At 40.5% G+C, this 22,424-nt stretch overlaps 1 protein-coding gene across 4 annotated transcripts in view; it reads right to left on the bottom strand.

Annotated features, from left to right (window-relative positions):
• BEND5 (BEN domain containing 5) overlaps positions 1 to 22,418 on the bottom strand; it is a 30,987-nt gene extending 8,569 nt beyond the window's left edge. The window contains exons 1-4 of one of the 4 annotated variants that reach the window (XM_026033956.1): positions 22,168 to 22,418; positions 8,280 to 8,413; positions 6,206 to 6,575; positions 276 to 424 (exon numbers count right to left, since the gene is read on the bottom strand). In XM_026033956.1, the coding sequence (XP_025889741.1) occupies positions 276 to 424; positions 6,206 to 6,575; positions 8,280 to 8,413; positions 22,168 to 22,408 (894 nt within the window). In that variant the 5' untranslated portion in view covers positions 22,409 to 22,418. Of the gene's footprint in view, positions 1 to 275; positions 425 to 6,199; positions 6,576 to 8,279; positions 8,414 to 21,295; positions 21,353 to 22,167 lie in introns of those variants that run through there. The other 3 variants (XM_026033950.1, XM_026033966.1, XM_026033975.1) reach the window with 3 other exon arrangements.
• Positions 22,419 to 22,424: the final 6 nt, after the last annotated feature.

Genomic DNA, 22,424 nt, shown 5'->3' on the forward strand with positions numbered 1-22,424 from the left:
ACCAATTTAAGACACCATGAATGTGCTAGTGCATTCATATTTACTAGCTATATTTGTTGTCTGGMACAGCACTGTCATCACTACAGATAATTTACAATGCTGTTTGTATTTGTKCACTTCCATCATTTTTCTCAATGTAAGAACATAACTTAATGAACGCTGAGTTTGCTATAGGCAACTAACCTTGCAATAACCCCGAGTTCATGAAAATTCTGTAAAAAAATCACCTGAAGAACATTTACAAACTAATTCATGCTATATTTAATTTAAAGTACCTTTCCATTCTCGAGAATATACTTGTCCATTACTGGAACAGGGGCAGGATAATACGTTGATGTATTTGCTTCCTCACTGAAGGTCTTCTGTACCTCAGGTTCGGGCTCAATTGATTCTGGTTTTACTTTTTCAAGCTCAATGGCAGGTCCTAGACAGTTAAGAAAAAAGAGCTGTCTGCTATCCCAGAGAACATGAAATAAATCACTTCATCACCCGTGGTTAGCATAAAATAGCACATTAGTCATGTTCATTTTAAAGTCAGAAAGGGTTCAACCCAAAATCCTACCTTTGAACATCAATAAATAAAAGCTGGATCAGTAATTTGGTTTTGTAAACATTTTAACATGCTTCATTTTAATTTGTTCAATTTTCTTCTTCATTCATATGGACAATTACAGATATGGGTAAGACTGCTTCAATGCACATTAAGGAAATTATGCTATAGCCACATTGTCTTTATAAACCAGAAGCAACAATAGTAATTCTTCAAATAAGAATTACTACATAGYTACTTATAAAACTATATAATTTACTGGGGTAATCATAAAATTACCTATTTAATTAGATAAAATCATTGTAAAATGTCTTTAAGTGTAATGGACATATTAAAAATATTGACGATAGGCAGAAATGCTATAAAGAAAACAGGCATAAGCTACTTATGCTAAAGTATCATGCACAGAAAGCATATCCAAAGTGAAAAAAAACCAAACATACATTAGGATTTTGATTGTCCAATCCATCCACCATACTGATTTTTATTTTAATGTGATCCAAAAAAAAAAAAAAAAAAAGCATAGCTTAAACAATAGAATACAATTAAGCATATGTTTGAGGCTCTAAAGGAACATGATTATTTTGTCAGTCATCGGCTTTTCTCTTCCAGACAAAATTTATAGTGTTCCTAAAAATGTAGAAGAGTAAAATAAAATAATCTGTGGACTGCATTTCATGACTAATTTTAATAGTTAGACCTAGTCTAGGAGGAGTCAAAGGTCCCAAGCCTATAGTCACCYCTTTCTGAACATGTCTCTAAGCTCCCAGTAAGCTCCAATAGTCTCTGAAGCTCCAGGTGGGGATGGCAGTTTGTTAAGCGAGCAAAAGTGGGGAGCTTAGGCCCTGGGCCCAGCACTAATCACGCGGCTCCAGGAGCTATAAGGGCAACTCACCTACTTGCAAGAACTACAGTGTGCCAGGTTGGTGCTGAGAGTGCTGCAGTACTCTAGAGTTCAACCTTGACATCGTCAATAAATGGCAAGGTAATTCAGGAATCGTTTCACCACCACGGATGGTCCCACCTCAGTGTTCAGACACTCAGACCAAGCCCTGACTTGACCTAATGCCRCAAGTCAACCTGTGGCATCAGAACTCGTGTGTCTTGAGTTACATACCTTAAATGTTTCCTGYTCATGGAACAACCAAAGAATCCCTTCCTCTTGCACTGTGCAGCTTCATTTACAGATAAAATAGTAGCAATGTTTCTTTCATTATCAGTGATGACATTTAGTTATAGCTCATTCTGCACCTCCCTAGCTAGCTAGGTGTGCTTATCAGACTGTTACTTGAGACACTCAACAAGAACTGGAAGCTCTTTAGCAAACTCAGACAACCCTATACTGCAGTGCCATAGACAATTCCTTAAGAGCAAACATGGCACAAAGAGAGAAAACACAGAAAACCAGCATTTACATTATAGTATCATAGTTATCTTAACAAGTACTATCAACATATAGGAACGGTAAGGCGAAAATAGATTAAACTTCAAACTTGACACTGCAATGAGATGCAGATGGAGGTAAAAACCTCGATCAGTTCAATCATTTAAACTCTTTGGGTTGGCAAACGTCAACATGAAGACATGTAAGGTAACTGCCAGCGTAAATTTAGGATGCAAAAATGAACTCTGAGCTGTTATTATAAGAACACACTCTTAAGCAAAGTGCTATTCTGAGTTTTCTTCAAACGAAAGCATCTTGCAGTCTGAGACAATTTGAGGAAGATCTCTAAGTACAATTACTTCTTCCTAAAAGGMAAAGTGTATTTCAGTTTAAATATTTTTACTACTCTCTACTTAGAAATCTTTCATAGTTTGTTTATAGTAATGTATTGACACAGCTGCAATTTGGATTCCAGAATTCCCAAAAGAAAAATAGCTGATTAAAGTTCACAATAACCATAGCTCTAACAGGCCAGAAAGATCTCTATTTTAATTCATGTTCTACTGCTGAGAAGCCACCAACAAAAAGCCTTGAAATGTCTTCTCTCATACYCCAAAAGCCTACTGATTTTTCTTTTTCCTGAACAGAAAGCTACCTCTACCTGGGCAGTCTTCACATCTGCTTTTAYCACCTTGTAATGACTGCATTTTCAGCCCAACACGTGAATCAGACATGCAGCCTCCATCACTGCTTTGCTAATGATGGGAAGCGTGTGTCTAATTTACTATGCCCCAAGCTTTTAAAGTCCTCTCTCTGCAGCTCTTGGGCTCTCCTTATTTTAAAGATGATGAATGGCCAGGGGTATAGARATGTAACCACCTAACAGCTTAACAAGGGTAGGATTTATTACAGAAGGATCACACGAAAATTAAAGATAATTCTTAAGAATGCAAAAGGGAAGAAATGTTTCAATTACAAATATTTTTCCTTCTGTTCAGCAACGTTTTCTTAATTTTTAGAGGCCAGCAACTTCAAATGCAGCATAAAGTAGAAGGCTTCCCTTTATTACCTCTTTCTCTTCAAAATGCATCACAGACTACTCTCTGCTTAAAAAAGTAGCAAATAAACAAAGAAAAAAAAAGTAAATAAATGGGCCAGTACACTTTTCTAAACAGTAAGTTGTTTTTTCCACATTATCTACTAGAATTTGAATGAAAACAATAGGAATCTGGTAAACATTATTTTATATATGGTATTTCCCATGCTCATTGTTAACAGAATTCTTAGATGCTTTTCATCAAGAAGCTAAAATAAAGATTATTAAACTTGAACTGCATGGCTTTTTTTTTTTTTCTGGAAACAACTAATTACAAGAAACCCAATTTTTATATTTTGTAATCCAAAGCATATTTAAAAATTGGCTTGGAAGAGTGATTTAATCCTCCAGATCATTTGCCAWAAATAAAACGAGATCAAACTAGTGCCTTGTCTGGTGTATCAACATAGAGAAAAGCTGCCAAGGCCTAAGACCCTGGGGTTTCCCGAGGGTCCAGGAGGGATGGGGAAAGAAGCCTTGGGGCCATGTATATTTTTTGGGGAGCTGAGGTGACAGGTGAGCTCCAGGACAGTGATTTTTCTCCCCTCTGCTCTGCTCCCTAGAGCTATGGGCAACAGCTTCTCTCCTTCAAACACCGATCTGTTGGGCAACCGCACATCAAAATCATAGAAAAAACCCTCAAAATTTCACAGTGAATCAGTACTAAGTTCCCTACTTTCTCTTCACTCCTTCCACTTCAAGGCTTTTTAAAAAACAATCTGCAATTCACTGTCACTGCATGAAAGGCTGCAAACCTCACTACTCCCTCACAGGAGAGGCTTAAGCTTTAGTAACAGAGGTGAAGACCCRGGTCTACAGTAAAGATACACGGGCTCCTAACTTGTCACGGAAATCACCATATTGATGGGAAATTAGGAGGCTGAATACTTGGCTGAATGCTGGCTCGAGAGGCAGCTCTATTTGATCTGCCAGTTGAAGGCAGCAACAGGCACGCACTCGCCACAGCTGCGATTCATCAGCACAAAACAGCTGTCACCTCATGCGAAGAAACCCAAAGCCTCTAAGGTGAACCCAAAATGCAATTAGTTTGCATTAAGTCCAGCCTGCTGGGAGTACGGCCTACGTTACATGGCATTTGAAACTCCGGGTTTCACAGATCACCACAACAACTGCACATACATTCAGCATATAACCTATTTTCTGAACAATTTGCACATACTGTTCCAATACCCACGTACACCTCATTTCTAAAGCTAGAAGGGGATGGAGACCAAAGAAGTCTTTACACATCTGTCTCTTGATTATAAGAACTACTTTTTTGCACACTATCATGAGAATCTCTAACTCGTAATTTGCTGCAGCTATCTCCCATATCTAGTCATTCATAAATTTTACGTTGATCTTTCCAGAAGCTGGCTGTTTCTCTACTAATAAGAAATAAAAAGAACCTACCTCTGCATCGTTCTAATGTTAGGAGCAATAATAACAAGGGATATTTTGGGGAGTTCCTTGGACTTGGTGTTTGCCCRGATATGTGCTCAAATTTGAGGAAAAAACATCTTGTCTCGATGTAATCCAGACTTATTGCCAGTTGAAAAACAGGTGCCAGATTGATACAATGGAAAATCAAGTCCAACAGTCAGAGAMAAGATTCAGCATTTTTCAAAGGCTGTGTTTTTTCCTTTCCGAATTCTCCTAAGTCTCAATTCAAAGAAAAATTCCTTCAAGGCAGAGAAGGGGGAGCATTCAGAGGCCGTTTTCATTTCACTGCTGGTCTCACCACCRAGACAGCTGTCAAGTCTACCAACTAAACTGGTATTTTACAGTGTTCAGCCCCACTGCCTACAAACATCTGGCTGGTGCTCCATTCACATAAATTCCAGCTAACCACTTGCAGATGAAGAAATAGCTTTCCATCCAAGGAAAATTTTAGAAAGCTCAGTGGAATCTACTGCCAACCACACCATGTTTTTTAGATTGTGGAAACCTCGCCTATTTAATTTTATTAAAAAGCTAGCTCTAATGCTTCTAACAAGTAACGACATTTTCATTATGCACAGCGTAGCAATGAGCAGCATTCATTCACAGTAAAACATCCGGGTTAAACCTCTCAGAGGCTACTTTGAAAAGCTGGCTCCGACCTTGCAGGCCCAGGCGAACGCATGCGACAGCTCAGGCACATGCTTGCTCAGACTCGGCTCTGCAGGGGAAGGGAACCCAATGGACATGCAGACTGCAGGCATTCCTCCAAGCCAAGTGGAAGGGCCAATGCCCAACGCACATGCAAAAATTAAATTCCCAGATACACAAAGGCAGACGTAAGGAACGGCATGCTAAAGTCGGGATGCACAAAATTCAAACAAGTTTCAATCACCAAGCAAATCGCCTTCAACACACATTCTAATGGCAAATAAATATAAATTAGTAACATATTTGAAGGTATTCCAAAGGGTATCATCTTCAATGAGAAGGATGAGCTTTTTATTGTCTTTTTTTTCCCATTTATTCCAACATAATGGTTAAATAAATGTTATAAACCAAAACAAAAGAGCAGTTGACTCAAGATACTTAAAATTTAAATCCAAGTAACATAAAGTTGTATTTTGTAACAAGTGTTTATATAAAGGGACACTAATCAAAAAATGCTTTTYCTTTATGCTTTAACAATCCATTCTTTTTCAAATAGCCTGGCTGCTGAAAGCCAATGCCAAAAAGTTCTGAAGTATATCGTGTTCCAGTGAGCTACTAGAAAGGAGAGAGGGCAGAAAATGTAAGGTAACACAGTGTCAGTAATATAACAATAATAATTAAAAAAAATGACTGAAAGGAACAAAATTGTTTTGCCCCAAATATTCAGTTTGCTGCCTTTTATGTTTTTTTAAACCGGAACATATTGGTGTATTATGCAGACGAAACTTTATTATCTTTTCCAGCATATTCTAGAAATTCAGAGGCCCTTTAAAATACAGCTGTTTAAAATGGAACCTGATTCCACCATATCAGCACAAAGACCTCTTGCTATCATTAAAGAAAAACCCAGAAGTACACATTATACAAATTCAACACATATTGTACAGCCGTAGCAGAAAACCCTTTTAACATTCTATGTCCAGTCGTACAACCACTGCTATTCAAAAAACTTTTCCATTACTACTGATCACACTTCCAAGATTCATTAAAACTCGTCCCATTTAAGTCCAGCACTTACCACTACCTAGTCTTAGAAGCAGTACATCCTGCAGCCTCCTGTTCAAGTCTCTGAGCTCTTTCATTTCTGACACGAGCGCCCCGTACTCCTTTAGCTTCTTTGCCTGTTGCACAAGCTGCCTCCGCGTTCGCTCGAGCTCCTGCTGAATGTGCCTCATTTCTTCTTGCTGCTGTTGGTAACTCCTCAGCAATTCTTCATACAGAACCCGAGGAACTACAGCATCGTCCATGTTGTTCATGCCTTCCGAAGTCTCCATAAAAGCTTCCTCGGGGCTGGAAGTATTACTGAGACTCATCCCATTTTGTTTTTCAAGGCGAGCAACAACTGCTTCAATACTTTTGTGTGTTCCTTCGTTTTGTTTCCTCCCATCTTGTCTCTGCGTGTTACAATAAACAAAAAAGAAAGGCAAATTAGAAGAGCAGCACATAACACAAATAAAAATTCTACAGATTTGTGAATGGTTAAGAACTATTCTTACAAAAAAGCAAGACAAACTGCCTGCAAAAATGTTTTGCCTAACAGATTCTTATGGAAACCTACACCATAACTATTATGCACGCATAATTTAGCTAAGTGCACATACACACTTCTGAAGCAGCTAGTGGCCTTGCTTTCCCTATCGTCAAAGACTTGCAAGGACTGTGTTGTAAGTCACTTAATTCTATGCACAAAGATAATTTATGTCTTTAAAAATTTTAAAAGAAAAAAAAAAAAGCGTGGCTCAGGATCTGCTTCTTTGAAGCTTAGCCCTAACGTTCTGATTTCCTACAACACTGGGATTTTACATTAAGTAAAAGAAAGAATCAATTATACGTTATGTTTGTAATTACACCAGAGATGAAAGGAGGATACAATACAAAGCTGTTTCAAGAACAGAGGGCTTGCCCTTCCCACATTTTGGGACACTAAACCTTCTCTGACTACACTTCTAGTACATTCACCCACATGCCTGATGCAAGTGGCTGAGCTAACACTATCTGCAAAAGAGGGAATTGGGAACATAAAAGTTGGAGACAGAATTTATCATGTAGCCTCWTTTCCCTGATCAACTGATTCCTTCTGTATTAGTACTGCATTGCAGAGGCTTTAGCTGCCGTTAACTTTCAGCAGGAATTCACCTTTGGTCTTCTGCACAAAATCCAAGTCCTACATAAATAAAAGCATACCTCTTTTATGAGGCCTACATGGCAATATTAAAATGTAACAGTATGGGTAAAGGTCTCTAGGTTTTATTAGCCAAATATGGAAAAAGCATTTGAACTTCCAAGCAACTGCAAGAAAGCAAATGTAGCTCGTAGGTTAGAGACAAGAAGCTGACACTATCTATTCCCATACCACAGTATCCGTGAGTAATGTGGCAGAAAATGAGATTATTTGATGTTAGGCCTGCTCCACGCATGCTCTAAAAAATGCTGGCCCACCATAAAGAAATTTACTGGTATCACTCCTGCAGCTGCGAAACACATGAAGCCACAGAGCAGTATTTTATTCTGAAGGTTGGCAGAGTTTTAAAGAAATYGTCTGATACCAAAAAAATAAATACATTTACATAGTGGGTTTTTGGCATCTGGACCTAAAAAGGCAACTGGCAGTTACACTGGAGGGCTGCAGCCTTGTCAGTTTGTTTTCTTGCCCGCTGTTCTGTTAGGGAAATCTCCTTTCAACAAGCAGAGCGCAACAGGTCACACGTGCCCCTGAGAAGAGCTGCTCAACATTCAAGTAACTGGTGACTTTTAAAGCATTCCGGGCCCCGGGGAAGCTGCATGGATCCCAAAATCCCCAATGACAATTAACGTGTGGCAAGAGGATAACAAGAAGTATGTTCATGCACACATGAATCGAGGTTTCTGAAAGGCTCATCTGTAAACTCTGGCCCTCACCCCATCCCCCTCCATCCATCTCCCCAATTTGACCCAATTACATCAAAGAATGTTTATGGGGGATCAAAAGCAGGCCTGGACTTCTTAGGCTATAACAGCTGTATATGCCCCAAGCACTTCCAAAAAAAAGAAAAAAAAAAAGAAAAAAGAAAAAAAGAAAAAAAAAGAACAGAAAAAAAGGAAAAAAAAGACTTCAGTACCTTACTGTGTCTAAGCTCCACATCTTCTTCCCCATAATCTGTAACCTCCCCAGCTTCTTCTACGTGATTGAGAGAGAGTTTGGGGATTTTAATTTTCTTCTGCATCACACTGTTCTCAAGGTCAGTTTTGTCTTCTAAAATGTATATTAAAAATAAAATTGTTATATTAAGCAGTGTTCTTACTTCCAAATGCTACATGATTTAGGCAAGACCAGTTTAAAAAAAAAGAACAAAAAAACAAACAAAAAACTCCCATGCTCCAATCCATTCATAATACTATGGATCAAATTAATCCATGTAACTCAGCTGATAYCCACTGACAAGTCTAGAGTTTCAAAAGGGTATCAATCTGGCCATAAATATGAGTAAATATCCTAAAAAGCCAAGATAAATTTATGTGAGAATGATCAAATGTGTCAATGAGTAGCTAYTACTATGACTAAAATAAGAGAGATGCTGTAAATCAGACAACGTCCTAAAGAAAAAAAAATTACTTTATGTTTACCAACTCTATTTTCATATTCACAGTCTGTTGTTGCACTTCAAATTCTGCTTTGGTTTAAAGTGGAAGTGAGTTTTGTCATTCGTGCTTCGCTCTAACCATCAGCTGTCAGCAGCGCAGCTCTATTTGCACACATGGCAGACCTGGGTGTTCTGCAAAGGGCAAGGCTGGAAAAGGGGATGCTGCAGGACACACTGAAGAGGCATTAGAGAAAAGCTACACAGAGACCGGATCAGTACCAGAATTCCTATGCTACCTGTATGTGATTCATTAATGATCYGAATCCCTGGCCTTCAGATGCACAAAACCAATAAATGGTCGTAGTGATCTCGGAATCAAAGCGTGTGTAAGTGTGTGTAGGTGGGGRGGCGGGTAGGGGAGTGGAGGGAAATCGAGTAAAAAGTTTCTTCAGGCTGAGAGATTCTGAAATATGTCAAAAGAATGTCCAAAATAAGAAATTCAAAAGCATTATGTTGCAACATTTGAAAGATTCTAAATATTCCTGAAAAGGATCACAGGAAAGAGAACTAAGACTCCCCAAACATGCATCTCATCTTGAAAACTCTAGCACAGCACACAGTGTCTGAACTGATACACAAGCCTGGCTACACGCTCAAGACACTCACAAGGAGAGAAGCATTTAAATTCTGAAGTGTTGTATTTGTACACTGAAAGCTTATGAATAAGAAAACATTTTGAGTCTTTTATCCACCTGCAAACTGTAATCCAAGAAATGTCCCATGAATATTTTTGAAAGGGCCAATGAGGATGCCATTTGTGAGTGCTTAGTTGCATTGACTTATACTTTCTCAAATTAGCATCTCTCCGCAGGACCTCAAAATGGTTAGTGTTGACAGTGTAGAAAAAGGAAACAAAGGTAAATCACTGTTTAATGAGGAGCAAGGCATTCATTAGAAATGAATTACACAGATGAATGCAATTCATTTTGTTACAGATAGAAATGGATCTCTTGTAGGCAAATGGTGATATTACAGCCCAAGGCTGTGTAAAGACAATAGGCACAAAACACGCAGAATAAGACATTAGACAACCTGAAATGAAATGCAGATGGTAGCAATAAATACTAAGACAGATGCAAAAGGAAACAGATAAACAACAAAAAACAACTAGGCYTATTTGAGATCATTCTCCATTCCCTAGAGCACCACGGATGCTTATTCCGGTTAAACAAAAAGGCAATCCAGCTGTTTAAATCTGAAAACTACCTTTTCATTTATCTGAAAAACGTAGATGCGTCAGAAAAGTGAGATAGCCCATTTCTACTGTCAAAAAGTTGAAATGAAAATTAGAGAGCCCTAAATGAGGTGGAGAAAAAAAAAAAGCTAAAAAAAAAAAAAGCTAAGAAACGCTATGAAGGAGAGACTGATGGAATAAACAAATACATGAGGAACGAAAACCAAAATCTTTCTCCTTGAGTATATTTGGGGGCACCCGACAGGCTGGCRGCTCCTTTGCTAAAAGGTGTCCCTATTTTCTTTCAGGAAGAAGAGCACATGCACACCACGGACAGCCTCTCTATTTGCTCTGCCAAATCACCTTCCACAARACCTGCAGCGGAAGCACTCCTGCAGCTAAAGAACGTAGAACAGTTTCTACGGTTCAGAATAACCCTTGGCCTCTTATCAGGATGGATACAATTCATCTGCTTCACCTAGCCATCAAAACGGTCTGCTGGGCAGGACTTCATGGTTAGAACGAGCCAGAAGCCCAGGCAAACCGGGGAAGGCCACGAGTCAGCTCCAGAGTGTACAAATACGTGCAAAAGTTAGCAGATACTTTCTGACAATAATTTGTAAGAACAGAAATATTTATCTCTTCATTTTTGTTTTTTAAATTTTAATTCAATTTCTAAAGGTTACAAACAGGATCAATTCCCAGAACAGCAATAAAAAGGAAATATTTAATTTGGGGTCTAGTAAAACAATGCAAATTTATCCAAATTCCTCATTGCTGCCTCTCCCAGTATCTCAGTCTGACCACAAAAATCTACYTCTGCAAAACTTTACTTAAGGTAAAGAAGTAAGAAGACTTAAGGCAGAAGTTTATACATTTCCCAACCAATGTTTAATTGGTAAATTATTAGTGTCTAATTGTCTGTCTGCAAGGTTCTCTGTCATGTTTCACAAATCTTTCCATTTCTTATATTTTACAGCTTCTCCTGTATCTGCATGTTGAAGAAAGGTATTTATTTTTTCCACATAAAATTTGAAGAAACAATGTTAAAAATGAGTTTATATAATTTAAAGCTCAGGATTTTAATTCATTCAACTAGCCAAGAATTTTTATGTTTGTCTGCCTTCCAATTAACAGGACATRAAATATTTTCTTATATATGTTCTGTTTTTGTAGACCTATTTATACCTAATACAATTGATGGAATGTGTTGAATATGAAAAAGCTTTTCTTTTTCCTCCTTTTTTCTTTTTTTAGGTACTAAACTCTGTTGTTTTGCTCCTTAATTGCAAACATGGCTAGAAAAATCTCATTCTGAATTTGAGGATATGTTGGAATATTGGCTTTTGTTCAGTAAACACTAATTGAATTGGTGGGAGGCAGGTAATGGCAGAGAGGAGAGGATCAGAAGAGGAGAAATATGAACATGCATTTAGAGAAGTTCCTATTAGGATGTTATTTCTCTTGTGCTAGGCTACAAGGGACATGTGCAAAGCAGGAATCCAGCAAAAAGACATGCATAACTTTCAGCTAGAAGAAAATTAGGATATGAACCTAACCTATGAAATGGCTGGGCAAGCAGAAATTCAGTGCCCTAAAGCTACACAAAACACTAGGAGTTGAAGCAACAGCCATATAAGTGCTGTAGCTTACAATCTTATTTTGTAAGGACAATGCGAGTCATTTGCCCAGACTTTGTCCCCTGCTACAAGTTATAGCCCTTCCAAACCCRCTATACAGGTTAAAAATTACACCTCCTCTTATGTGGTCATGATAAAATTGTTGTGAAATTGCATCTATTCTTTCCTCCATGTATGGAATCAGTGATTCAGTGACACAGCTGCTGAGAACTAGTACATAACACACCTAATTAGGTACCTGCCACAAAATAAACAGGGCAAAAAGGTGGTACGAGCACCAGTCACAGTGGGTACAGAGTATGTGGCTGCAGAGGGAGCACAGTGGATGGGTATCATTTCTCCCCATGCAGCCACCTAGCAAAGCTGTTCACATAAGCMGAGAAAAGGAGCTGCAGAGACTGCTCAGCGCGGCTCAGAGTGGCTGGGAAAAGACATCTGGATTCGGCASCACCAGAAAAGAACAGCACTGGAGAATCGGTATCGATGAGCAAAGGATAAACTGTTCCTGGAACTTTTCCTTCGGTCCGCTCTTCATTTTAGTGTCAGGATGGGTGGATCTGGGCCAAAAGGTAACAGCTCTAAGTCTACAAAGGCAGGGAACTGAGGCAGACGAAGAGAATTTGAYGGGGCAGGAAGTCAGCTGGTTACATTTAGTAAAAATATGCTAAAACTGAAAACCATATCCTGGCATGGGCAGTGTCTCCATTCCTTACTTTATAATTTCAGAGTAAGGCCTGAATAAACTAATCCTTCAAAAAAATAGTTCAAAGCTGTTTTTTCCACCTTTGGAGTAAAAGCTGGAAAACTAGAGAAGCTCTGCACTCCAAGTGAATGAGAGATGGCAGATCTGGGATCTGTCCAAATAAAGGGGTTGGCAGTGCCATAAATCTTACGATAATAAAACAAGAGAACCTTGAGCAAAATTTGTCATTCCCTTAAACCATCAAAAAACTCCATCCCTTGTGAAAATGATCTACTGACAGTTTGAAAAAAAAAATAGCATTAACCCTTCCTATTTTTAGGTACACAACCAACACATATGGGCAACAGCAGTACAAAGCTACCCCCTCGCTATTCTAATTTAGACGGATGGCTTCCACAGAGCAGAGAATCTTTACCTCTGTACTACACAGAACTTACACCCAAGATGAAAGACGCTGAAAAAACTAACACACACAACCAAAGGTACATTTGGCCCTTCAAAATAGACATACCTGAAAGGAGCACAACAGGGCATGGATTTCTAACTGCCACTTAAACACAAGAAACAATATTGCTGTGACTGGGAAAGCACATGGCATGATAAAACAAAAAGGTTAGCCAGCTTACTTAAAAATTGCAAAAAAAACCCATAAATTGCGTTTTTAGCTAATTTATTGCATACATCGAGGAGAATGGATTTTGACAAGGAGAACAGAAGAGATTTAATAAAGAGGCAATGATCATGCAGGCTCGGAAGGTGGTTAGGACAGTGAGGGAAAAACCCTTGCAAAAAGCTTCTTCAAGCTAATAGCACASTGAGATTAAGATCCCTAAAGCAAGAAAAACAGAATGTTAGTGACAGACAACATAGGATAATGAATGACAGAATAAACCTAAGAGTTGTCTGAAGAGGACAGGTGACAAACCAGATACAGCTGAAAAGGGGAAGGCCAAAGAGGGATTCAAYAGGGTGTTGACACAGTCAATTTACCATTGGTGGAAAAAAAAAATGTAGTTTACTGTGTAGTTTTGTACTGTTTTGAAGACTTGAGGAGAACTTTGTCAGAAGGACAGTGCAAAGGAGATTACAGAAAAAAAGGATGTAGGAAGACACATACAAAAAAGCTGTATCATAGCTGGGCAGCAAGGTAAGGCTGGGAGCAGGTAGGGAGCAAAGAAGAGAGAGTACGCAGATTTTGGGTGGAGACAGACAAAAGAAAAGATTATAGTAGATATTTTTCTCCTTTCTAAAAATGGGAAAAGGACAGAAATGGTTGGAAAGTATTTTGGTTCATGCTAAATTAAAGCTGAAAAGACAAGGATGTCAGACAGGGAAGCTGAAAAACAAACCTAAGTGAGAAAAACTAAGAACAGAAAGGCAAAATTGAGAGTTGCCATCCTCTGCGTAGTCAACCCCCCAAAATTTAAGAACCTGATAGACCTGCCTCACTTCCCCAAAAAGAGGAGAAAATACTGACATCCAACTAGTGACAAGACTAAAGAGTGTCTTCAAGAGCAAAAAGAAGAGTGTTCTGAAAGTCAAGGAAGAACAGCCAATAAAACAGTAACAGTGTGACAAACAGGGCCAAGAAGCAGCCAAAATCTGGTAAAGTTAAAGACTTGGGCCTTTGAGGAAAGGATCAAAGAATGTTGCATGTTGTGAGGTAAATTTCAATTAAGTAGAAAGAACAGGATCCAGATTGAAAAATAGTTCTTAATTAAGAAAAGGCAAGACAAAAATCATCTTAAGTCACCACTTGAGAGGTTTGGAGATGACTTGCTGGACGTCTGATTCAAGACTGCTGATGGAGAACASGGCACACCTGCTTTGTTGTCTAGTTGTTGCTAAAGGCCAAAGAGATTGATGAGCAAAACTCCTACCCGGGAACTGATAACATAAGCACTTTCTATGTCTAAGTTCTGTCTGAAATGCTACATCGAGACTGCCATCTTTAATTAATATTTAATATAGYAATAAAAATACACTTACAAAGCATGGCCTGCTTCTGCTCTCAGTCTCACCAAATCCACTATACTAAAAATCTGATGTCAGCTACTGATGGAACAAACTTTCAAGTCCAAATGCACACTTTTTCCTCCAGAAGAAGAACAAAGATACTCAGSTTACAACTGCTAAGTCTGTCAATCTATCAAAATGCACCCTCACTTGAAGTCTATTTTCTGGAAAGCAGGACAACATTCAAGTACTGCATGACTTTCTCCTTTTACATGTCCTTATTTATCAGCACAGGTCAGATGTATAATCYAAGTACTAGCCCAGGTGTAATTCATACTTCTACTGTAATAAAAACTGAAAGAGATCTTCTTTCTTGCTTTCCTTTATAACACAAGATGAATTTCTTGTTTAAAGGTTAACAAAAAAAACTCTTCAAAAATAATTAAACAAAAGCAAGATGGCTCAAAACTAAAATTCTGTAAGAAATAATTATTACAGAGGTATGAATCATCTTTTATTCTTTATCAGCAAAACTCTTCTTTCCGTTTAGTTTTAGAGCTGTATTAGAATGGTGTGCTTGTCTGCAGCAGAAATTGATGAAGCTGTAAGATCAAGGAAAGAAAAGACATCAGAGTGAGAAACAGAAAATCATGCTCTTTACTAGACTAAGGATAGCTTTAATCCTGGATCCAATATTGACTGAAATACTGACCTTGAACAACACAACCTCTCTGCCCATCTACCTCACAGAAGTGCAGATTAGTTAATATTTGTACAATACTCCAAACATGTTGAACACAAAGGATTATAACCATTATGGAGCAACTCTCTTAATCCTCACTGAAATGAAATACAACATTATCGTTAAATTTTAAAAAAAATCTAAAACCTTGAAAACAAGTGGCATGTTGAAATCTTATCTTTTAAATCTCTCTTCTTTATCTACCTATGAAACTCAATGATGGGAATTAGTTTTCAAACATTTCAAACATGCTAAATTTATCATAAAAACTGTTTCCTACAAAAGCTATTTCCTTTTTTAAGAATTACTTTTAGATCATTTTCTCAAGGAGAAATAGGTACAATTTGATACGTTGTCTACTCTGACTGGTCAGTTTCAACCACACCAAAAGGAATCAGGTATRGACCAAACCCTGATGAGGATTTCCTGATCACCAAGCACCACAAAGCAATGCAGATCCTGCACAACAATTACTTAGGCAAGGCAGAGCACAATCCCACAGGGAACTCTCCAGGAAGCCTCCGAAACAGTCCCAGCCAAATGAATAAATTTGCTAGGGAAATACAGGTAAATTACTGTATTTTGGGAGATTACCTAAGTTTACCTATTGAGAATCTACAACATGGTTCATCCTGTATTAGTTTTAAGTTTTCTTTGAAAATAATTTTTGACTGACTGGCACTTAGACAAGCCACTGGGAAAAAAAAGAGGGGGTTTAAGGAAATTAAAGTTAAGGAAAAAAATATTTGTTTTTCTTTTCACTCCCCTGCAAATGTCAGTGTATTTTAATTAGTAAATGTCATAACTATATTACCTTTCAAATCAGTGTTAATAAAATGTATTTTTGTGTCATAATTAAGCTTAACAAAAGTTAAGCTTGTAAATACTCTACATGTGGTGTAACATATATAGATAAAGAGCAGAAGAAATAGTCTTGGCAGTGCAGATGACCTGTATGTCTGGTATGCAAGAATAAGCAAGTGACTTCTGACCATTAGTATGAGCCAAAAGACACAGGAACATGCAGGTCACCTGAGATGCATTTTAGACTGAAAAAAAAATTCATTGCAGACTAAGTGTATCGACACAGTAAAAGTGAACATTAAATGCAAGAATAAAATCTTCTCACACCTCACACTTCTTTAAAATTATTTTTATTGACATGTTATCCCACTGATGAAATATAGCAATCAATACTACTGTAAGGGTTACTCTGAGTAACCCTTACCAGCCACACTTGTTAAAGCTCCAAAACCGCTGCTGCTGCCATTTAAGTTTTGTGCAAAAGTGCCAAATTCAGGGTGAAATGGACTAGGGGGCTCAGAACTGCACACAATATTCCAGATGTGGCCTCACCAGGGCTGAATAGAAGGGGAGGATCCCCTCCCTTGACCTGTTGACAACACTCCTCATGTACCCCATGGTACCACTGGCCCTCTTGGCACCTGGACGATGGTGATACACTGCAGATATAGTGCAGTCATTGAAAGTGAATCTTACTGCGTATTTGTTACTGCTCAAGTCAGTTTCTAACCTCTCCAACAGTTTGTCAGAGGTTCCCTTAACTCCACAAAGTAACGCTGCTTGTGTAGCGTCCCAACTCAAGGGGACATTCACCACCAGGCAGCCCGCTGACAGGCAGGACATCTCAGTGAGCTCCGTCTGCAGCACTRTTTATGGACATGGAGCTTGACTCGCGGTCATGCAGTATTTGATGTGGGGTTAGATCTGTTTTGCTAATCTCATGCCTTTCAGGGAAAATGCATCTTTTTGCTGACCTCATGCCCTGCTGGGGAAAATACACCCTTTTTCCTAATGTCATGCCTACTGAACTCACTAGCTGCAATCATATTGCCTAGTTCCTCCTGTTCAGCACTGGGTGCCATCAGTTTTTTGTGAACCACAGGGCTCAATATAAAGCAAGAGGCCCAATCCCCTTCCAGGACCCACTATTCTTCTGCTTCTACAGCCTTTAGCTCCTCACAGAAATGGGAGAAGGGGTTATTTGTGCATGGAGGTACAGTRGGACTAGTGTCCTCCTTTCACCTTTATCTAATCTTATTTCTTGCTCTGCAGGAGACACATGTCCCAAGGCGTCTATTAGATTAGCAGCTGTCCCTCTGCCCAGCTGTCCTCACCTGCTGCAGAGTGGACGGACTTCCCTCCCTCTTAACCACAATTCTGACCGCTTTCCTTATCTGTCAAGTGCTGAGGCCTTTCAGGGGTTCATCCCACTCCATTTCCCAYCCACAGGTGACCACCTGGTATAGGAGATCAGGCCATGTGGGTATGGACTTGGATTGTTACTGATGACGAGGTTTCTACACCGTCAGAGAGCACACTACCTCCTCCTTCTCTTGAATTAAATATGGCTTCAAGGTATTTGGCAATCTTCTTATCAACAGCTTTAGATTCACCAGGCAGGATACAGGAAAGTGGTCTAGTCATCCCCAAGCACCTGTGTACAAGAAGYCTTATTTACTGCTGCAGGCAATCCCAATACAGTGTGGATGCAGATCATGACCAGTTCCCCTTGATCACAGGGGTTGAGTCCTCCTGCACAAAAGTCAGCTTGGGAAGTCAGACAAGGAAGGCAACCCCTGGCAGGAGGGCCTGCTGTGAAGAAAAATCCTGGTCCTTGGAATCCTTCTGTCTCCATCCTGTCCAYTATTGGCCTATCTCCTCCCCATTGCTAATTTTTATTACTCAATCTGTCTCCATTTCTCCATATTTTCAAGAGAATTTTTCCTGGAGCTTCACTAGTGAAAAGAGGTCAAACAGCACAAGTAGCTTCCTGCCAGTTGCCTCCTTAGGGCTCCATAGTGATTTTGTGTTTTACTATAGGGGCTATCCTTTCCATGGATGGATCCTCTTCTGTATCTCCTGCCCCATTCTCTACTAGGAGAGGGGTAAAGGGAGAGGGAATGAACATTATCTGGAGCAAACTAGATGTCTCCACCCCAAGTTTCTGGATCAGCGAGCACTCAGTGTACTCTGACAAGGTCAAAAGTTTTAGACTGCTTTGCCAGCATCACCTCAAGTCTTCCTTTTATCTTGTTCAGCTTCAACTGTCCTCCCATTCAATCATTTCCTAGCTGCAGCAGCAAACACTGCTGTTTCAGAGTCTGCAGTTCATTTCAGAAGGGAGCTGGTTCTTTACCTCCCTACACCCTGTAGGCATAAGCTGCTTCCAAACAAGCCTTCGTCATTTTTGRAATTTCGCCTTTATTTTGGCTGTCCTTACTCCTACCCCTAACTAGTCTAGTTGCCTTTCCAAGTCTCCCAATCATAGAAATGACTGTCAATGTACCTGGGTGAGAACTTGGGGCATTCCTCCACATCTCCACATGTAGGTTGCTGCAAGCTCACTAGCCAACACAATGATAACTAGGGCAGAGTGTAGGAAGGAGGGGTATTCTGGGTTTAATGCAAATAAAWTTATTGAATATTGCATGAATTTAACATGCCTAGCTGGGAAAGATCTCATGCCCATTTCCTGCCACACCAGCTGCAACTAGTATAGCCCAGCTCTTCATGGTCAGCACTGGTCAGGCTGAAGAGAAGAAGGGTGGTGGGAGGTAGCTGAGCTCTGTCACAGTATCCACCCTCTACCTTCCCCAAAATTCAGCATTAAGACCTCCTAGAGTTATTTAGTTTAAAATAATCCTGAGAACAGAGACTTTATATCCTTCCAGAGTACACTGCAAATTATTTCATCATGAGSTGTGCAGCCTTTTGAAGATTTAAAAAAAAAAAATCTAACCTACTTTAACAAGAAATGGAGCATACCATTTTCTAAGGGGCAAGGAAGAACRTGGGCACATGGAGGTATTAACATTCCTGGTGCTGCAGCTATGGAATTGCAGTTGRAATCTGATGGAGATGTGTTTGTCATGATTGTTGCAGTGCAAATTATTGAGGGCAAGAGCTAAAGAGAAGAATTATTTACTGTAATCAGGAAAGCACACCTCCAGCTAGAAGACACTCACTATTAACTTGATAACAACTGTCACCTGAAGTAGAGAGCTTTAAAAGTCTGTGAATCTCTGTGCATTCCACTAAATACTCATCAATTTGCAAAGCAAGCATGACCTCCATCAGGGTTCTCTAAGGATCACAAATGCTATCTCCTACAAAAAGCACATATTTACAACAAAAAATCTGCCACTGAACATGATGGACAAGTGTGAAAAAGTTACAAGTGGCACATATATTTCAACAAGACAGATGAGAGAAACAGATTTTCAGTGTTTTGACTGAAGGACACAAAGAAGAAAAAAAGGAAGAATGTAGATGAACAGAAAGACAGGCTCAAACTCCTCCTGAGAGGCTGTCTACTATTTTTGCATCCTCCATGAGACAGATCATCAACATGGCAGCTCAGAAAACAGATATATAGTGCAGCCCAAGTCTGCTGAGCTACATTCAWGAGGTAATTAAGATGATTCCTTTACTACTATCAGTTGTTTATTAGCCAATCTATGAACTGTTACGGCTCAAAATATTCATTTTAACATGCCTTCTATGAGTCGATTGTCTCCAACTGTCTCAGGGTTAATCTTTGTGGTTTTAGCTTTACTCTTTGGCTGAACTTCTTCAAAACGTCTATGGCTCCTAAGCTAACAGTTACATGCCACCAATATCASCAGTTCTCAATCATGGACACACAGGCAAAAGGAAAGCTGTACAGATGTTCTATGACTGTGCTATGCTACTACTAAAGATTCCTTATTACTGAAGTATTAGAGAGGATGGTATTCAACTTCTTAAMAATGATTTTCTGAGCATGGCAAAATACTTCCTTTTCTGTTCTTTAACCTTTGAAACATTAATGCTCTTTAGCAACGCTAATGATTCCTATAGGTACACGGGTTTCCAAATATCCGATCTAAACACAGAAGATCAAAGAAGAGTTTCCAGGTTATTTTAAAGGAGAACAACTGTTTCACGAACTTTCATGAATTACACAAGCAATGGTCCAACAAAAGTCTATACTACAGGCAAACATGTAAAAAACATTTTTAAACAACACAGAAACCAAAAACACTCTTCAAATGAAAAATCATTATGCCACTTAATGGTAACATGGGCCTAGAATCTCTATTTTCCCTCTAGTTCTCAGGTTCATTTACTASAAAGGAAGAACAAGTTTTTCAGACTACCCTTAATTCTGACTGAACAGATGTGTTACCATAAAAATATATGTAAGTAAGGATATCTTTGCTTACTTGAACAGCATTGTTAAATCAAGTGTATTCAGATAATATTGAGATGTGACAGACTTAATAAAGATAGCTACGTGTTTTGTTGTGCTCCTGTGCTCTGCAGGAGAATTTCCTGCAAAAATTAAAACCTCAGGGGAACAATTAATGCAAATCATTAATACAGGTAACAAGTTTTGTTCTCTGGAGAAAGTAGCACGTATTGGTTTGTTCCAATACAAGAGAGAGAGAAACAATGGAAAAGTGTGTAAAAGAAAACTGTCTTACACTCAAACTTCACTTGAAGCAAGAAAAGAGACAGAATCAGATGTACTTCATGCTAGTGCACTGCATGGAAAACTAAGGCAAGCTGACAGGCCCAAGATGTGAGCAAAATGATGTGAGCATCAAGGCCCAAGATGTGAGCATCAAGAACTCTACCGAAATCCTGGTTATGCTGCCATGAACATGATGAATGGAAAGGGCGGCGCTGCTGCAGACCCCTGTGAGGAAGAGGAAGGTCGATGTCAACTGGGACCTGCCTCTGGGCAGGCCAAACCCTGCACCACCATCATGAGCCAAGGTAACCTGCAATAAATTCTTCATATCCCAACACTTCTGATACAGGCGGGACACAACAGACACACTGACACGGGACAAATCAAACTTCGGGGAAGGTTCYGCTCCTGTGCTAGGCTATGACACTAGTTCTTATYCTTTTCTTGAGGTGCAAGGAGTCTGAAAACAGAGAAGCTTCACACAGAAAGAGCACTCGTGCCTGCCTGTTTCTCATTCTTTCCAAGCATCTGTTTATGGCCACTTCTGAAGACAGGAACCCATCACAGGTCACTTATCCAAAACAGGGGCAAAAAGGACCGAATGGATGATCTGGTTAGTTAGTTAACAGCCTTTACTTAAAAAGACTAACAAACACCTTTGCTCCTAGCTTTATTTAACTTAATGGCCAATGTGGCCCTTTATTTAACTTTATGGCCCTTTTAGAGATGAGAACCAGGCCTTGCCTTCTCAGAACTCAATATACAGCATTAAGACACCAAATATCTTGCCTGTGCTGTACCTGAGCACCACATTTCTCCCCACGTGGAAAGACTGGGATCAAAACCTGAAGTCCTCTTTGCTGCTCAGACTGACACTTCAAATGGCTGTTGCCATCGTTCAGCTGCTTCGTCGAGCCAGCAACTTGCTACGAAAAACATCAAACTTCCTTTCCAGGCCAACTCCGACTGCAGGACTATTCGCTCGCTAACTTTCAAGACTCTCCCTTTGCCTACTCGCTTTTAAGCCCTTCCAGCAAGTCTTCGAGGCGCTTCACGACCTGGGGACACGTACAACACGAGCAGCACCTCACAGAGACCCAGTTCTTTTAAAGGAGACCCTGAACCGGTGCTTTTTCCTGCGCGGGGGGCCAGGGAAGCCCGCAGGGATGACAGGGRCAGGTCCCTCACGCCAACAACCCGGGGACAGGACCAGGCACAAGTGCCGCCACACGCTACGGACACGTTGGGCATGAGGAAATAAATAAATAAACAAAGAAACAAACTTAACTTTWGATGGCGGATTGGGGTGCGTGCCGTCGCCATGAAGCCGAGCCTTGGGGACCTGGGCTAACGGAGGGGACCCTCCCCWGGGAGGAAGGGTTGGGGATGCCCGTGTGGGGGGAGGGCGCAGGTGTGTCCCCCCTCCCTCGGGGGTAGGGATGGAAAAGGGGAGGAAAGGAGGGAGAAGCGGGGGGGGGGGGTGGCCGTCCTCCCCCTCTGCAGGGCCCCCCCGCCGCCATGTGCCGCCCGGGCCCCGGGCATGTGCAGCCGCGACGCCCCCGCCCCGCGACACCCCCCGGGGGGCAGCGAGGGGCAGGAAGGCCCTTTTGGGGGGGGCGGGAGGGGTAAGGGGGGGCGTTAACGGTCGCGGTCCCCCCCAGCGGGCGCTCACCTGCGAGCGCCAGGATCTGGGCCTTGTGCAGCAGCAGGCGGTCGCGCCACCCGCCGGCGCTCTCGTCCTCGTCCTCCTCGTCGTCCTCCGCGTCGGCCGCCGCCTCCTCGGGGTTGCGGTACACGGCGTAGACCTTCTGGTTGTCGAAGTCGAGGCGGGACGTGGGGCTGAAGTCGCGCACGCAGGACACGGGCAGCGCGTAGCACACGTTGTCCTCCAGGAAGCGCACAAAGGCGTACATGGCGCGGGGCGGGGGG

The sequence above is a fragment of the Nothoprocta perdicaria genome, unplaced genomic scaffold, assembly GCF_003342845.1.
Source record: "Nothoprocta perdicaria isolate Ctin4 unplaced genomic scaffold, notPer1 scaffold_0, whole genome shotgun sequence".
NCBI classification, from domain to species: Eukaryota; Metazoa; Chordata; class Aves; order Tinamiformes; family Tinamidae; genus Nothoprocta; species Nothoprocta perdicaria.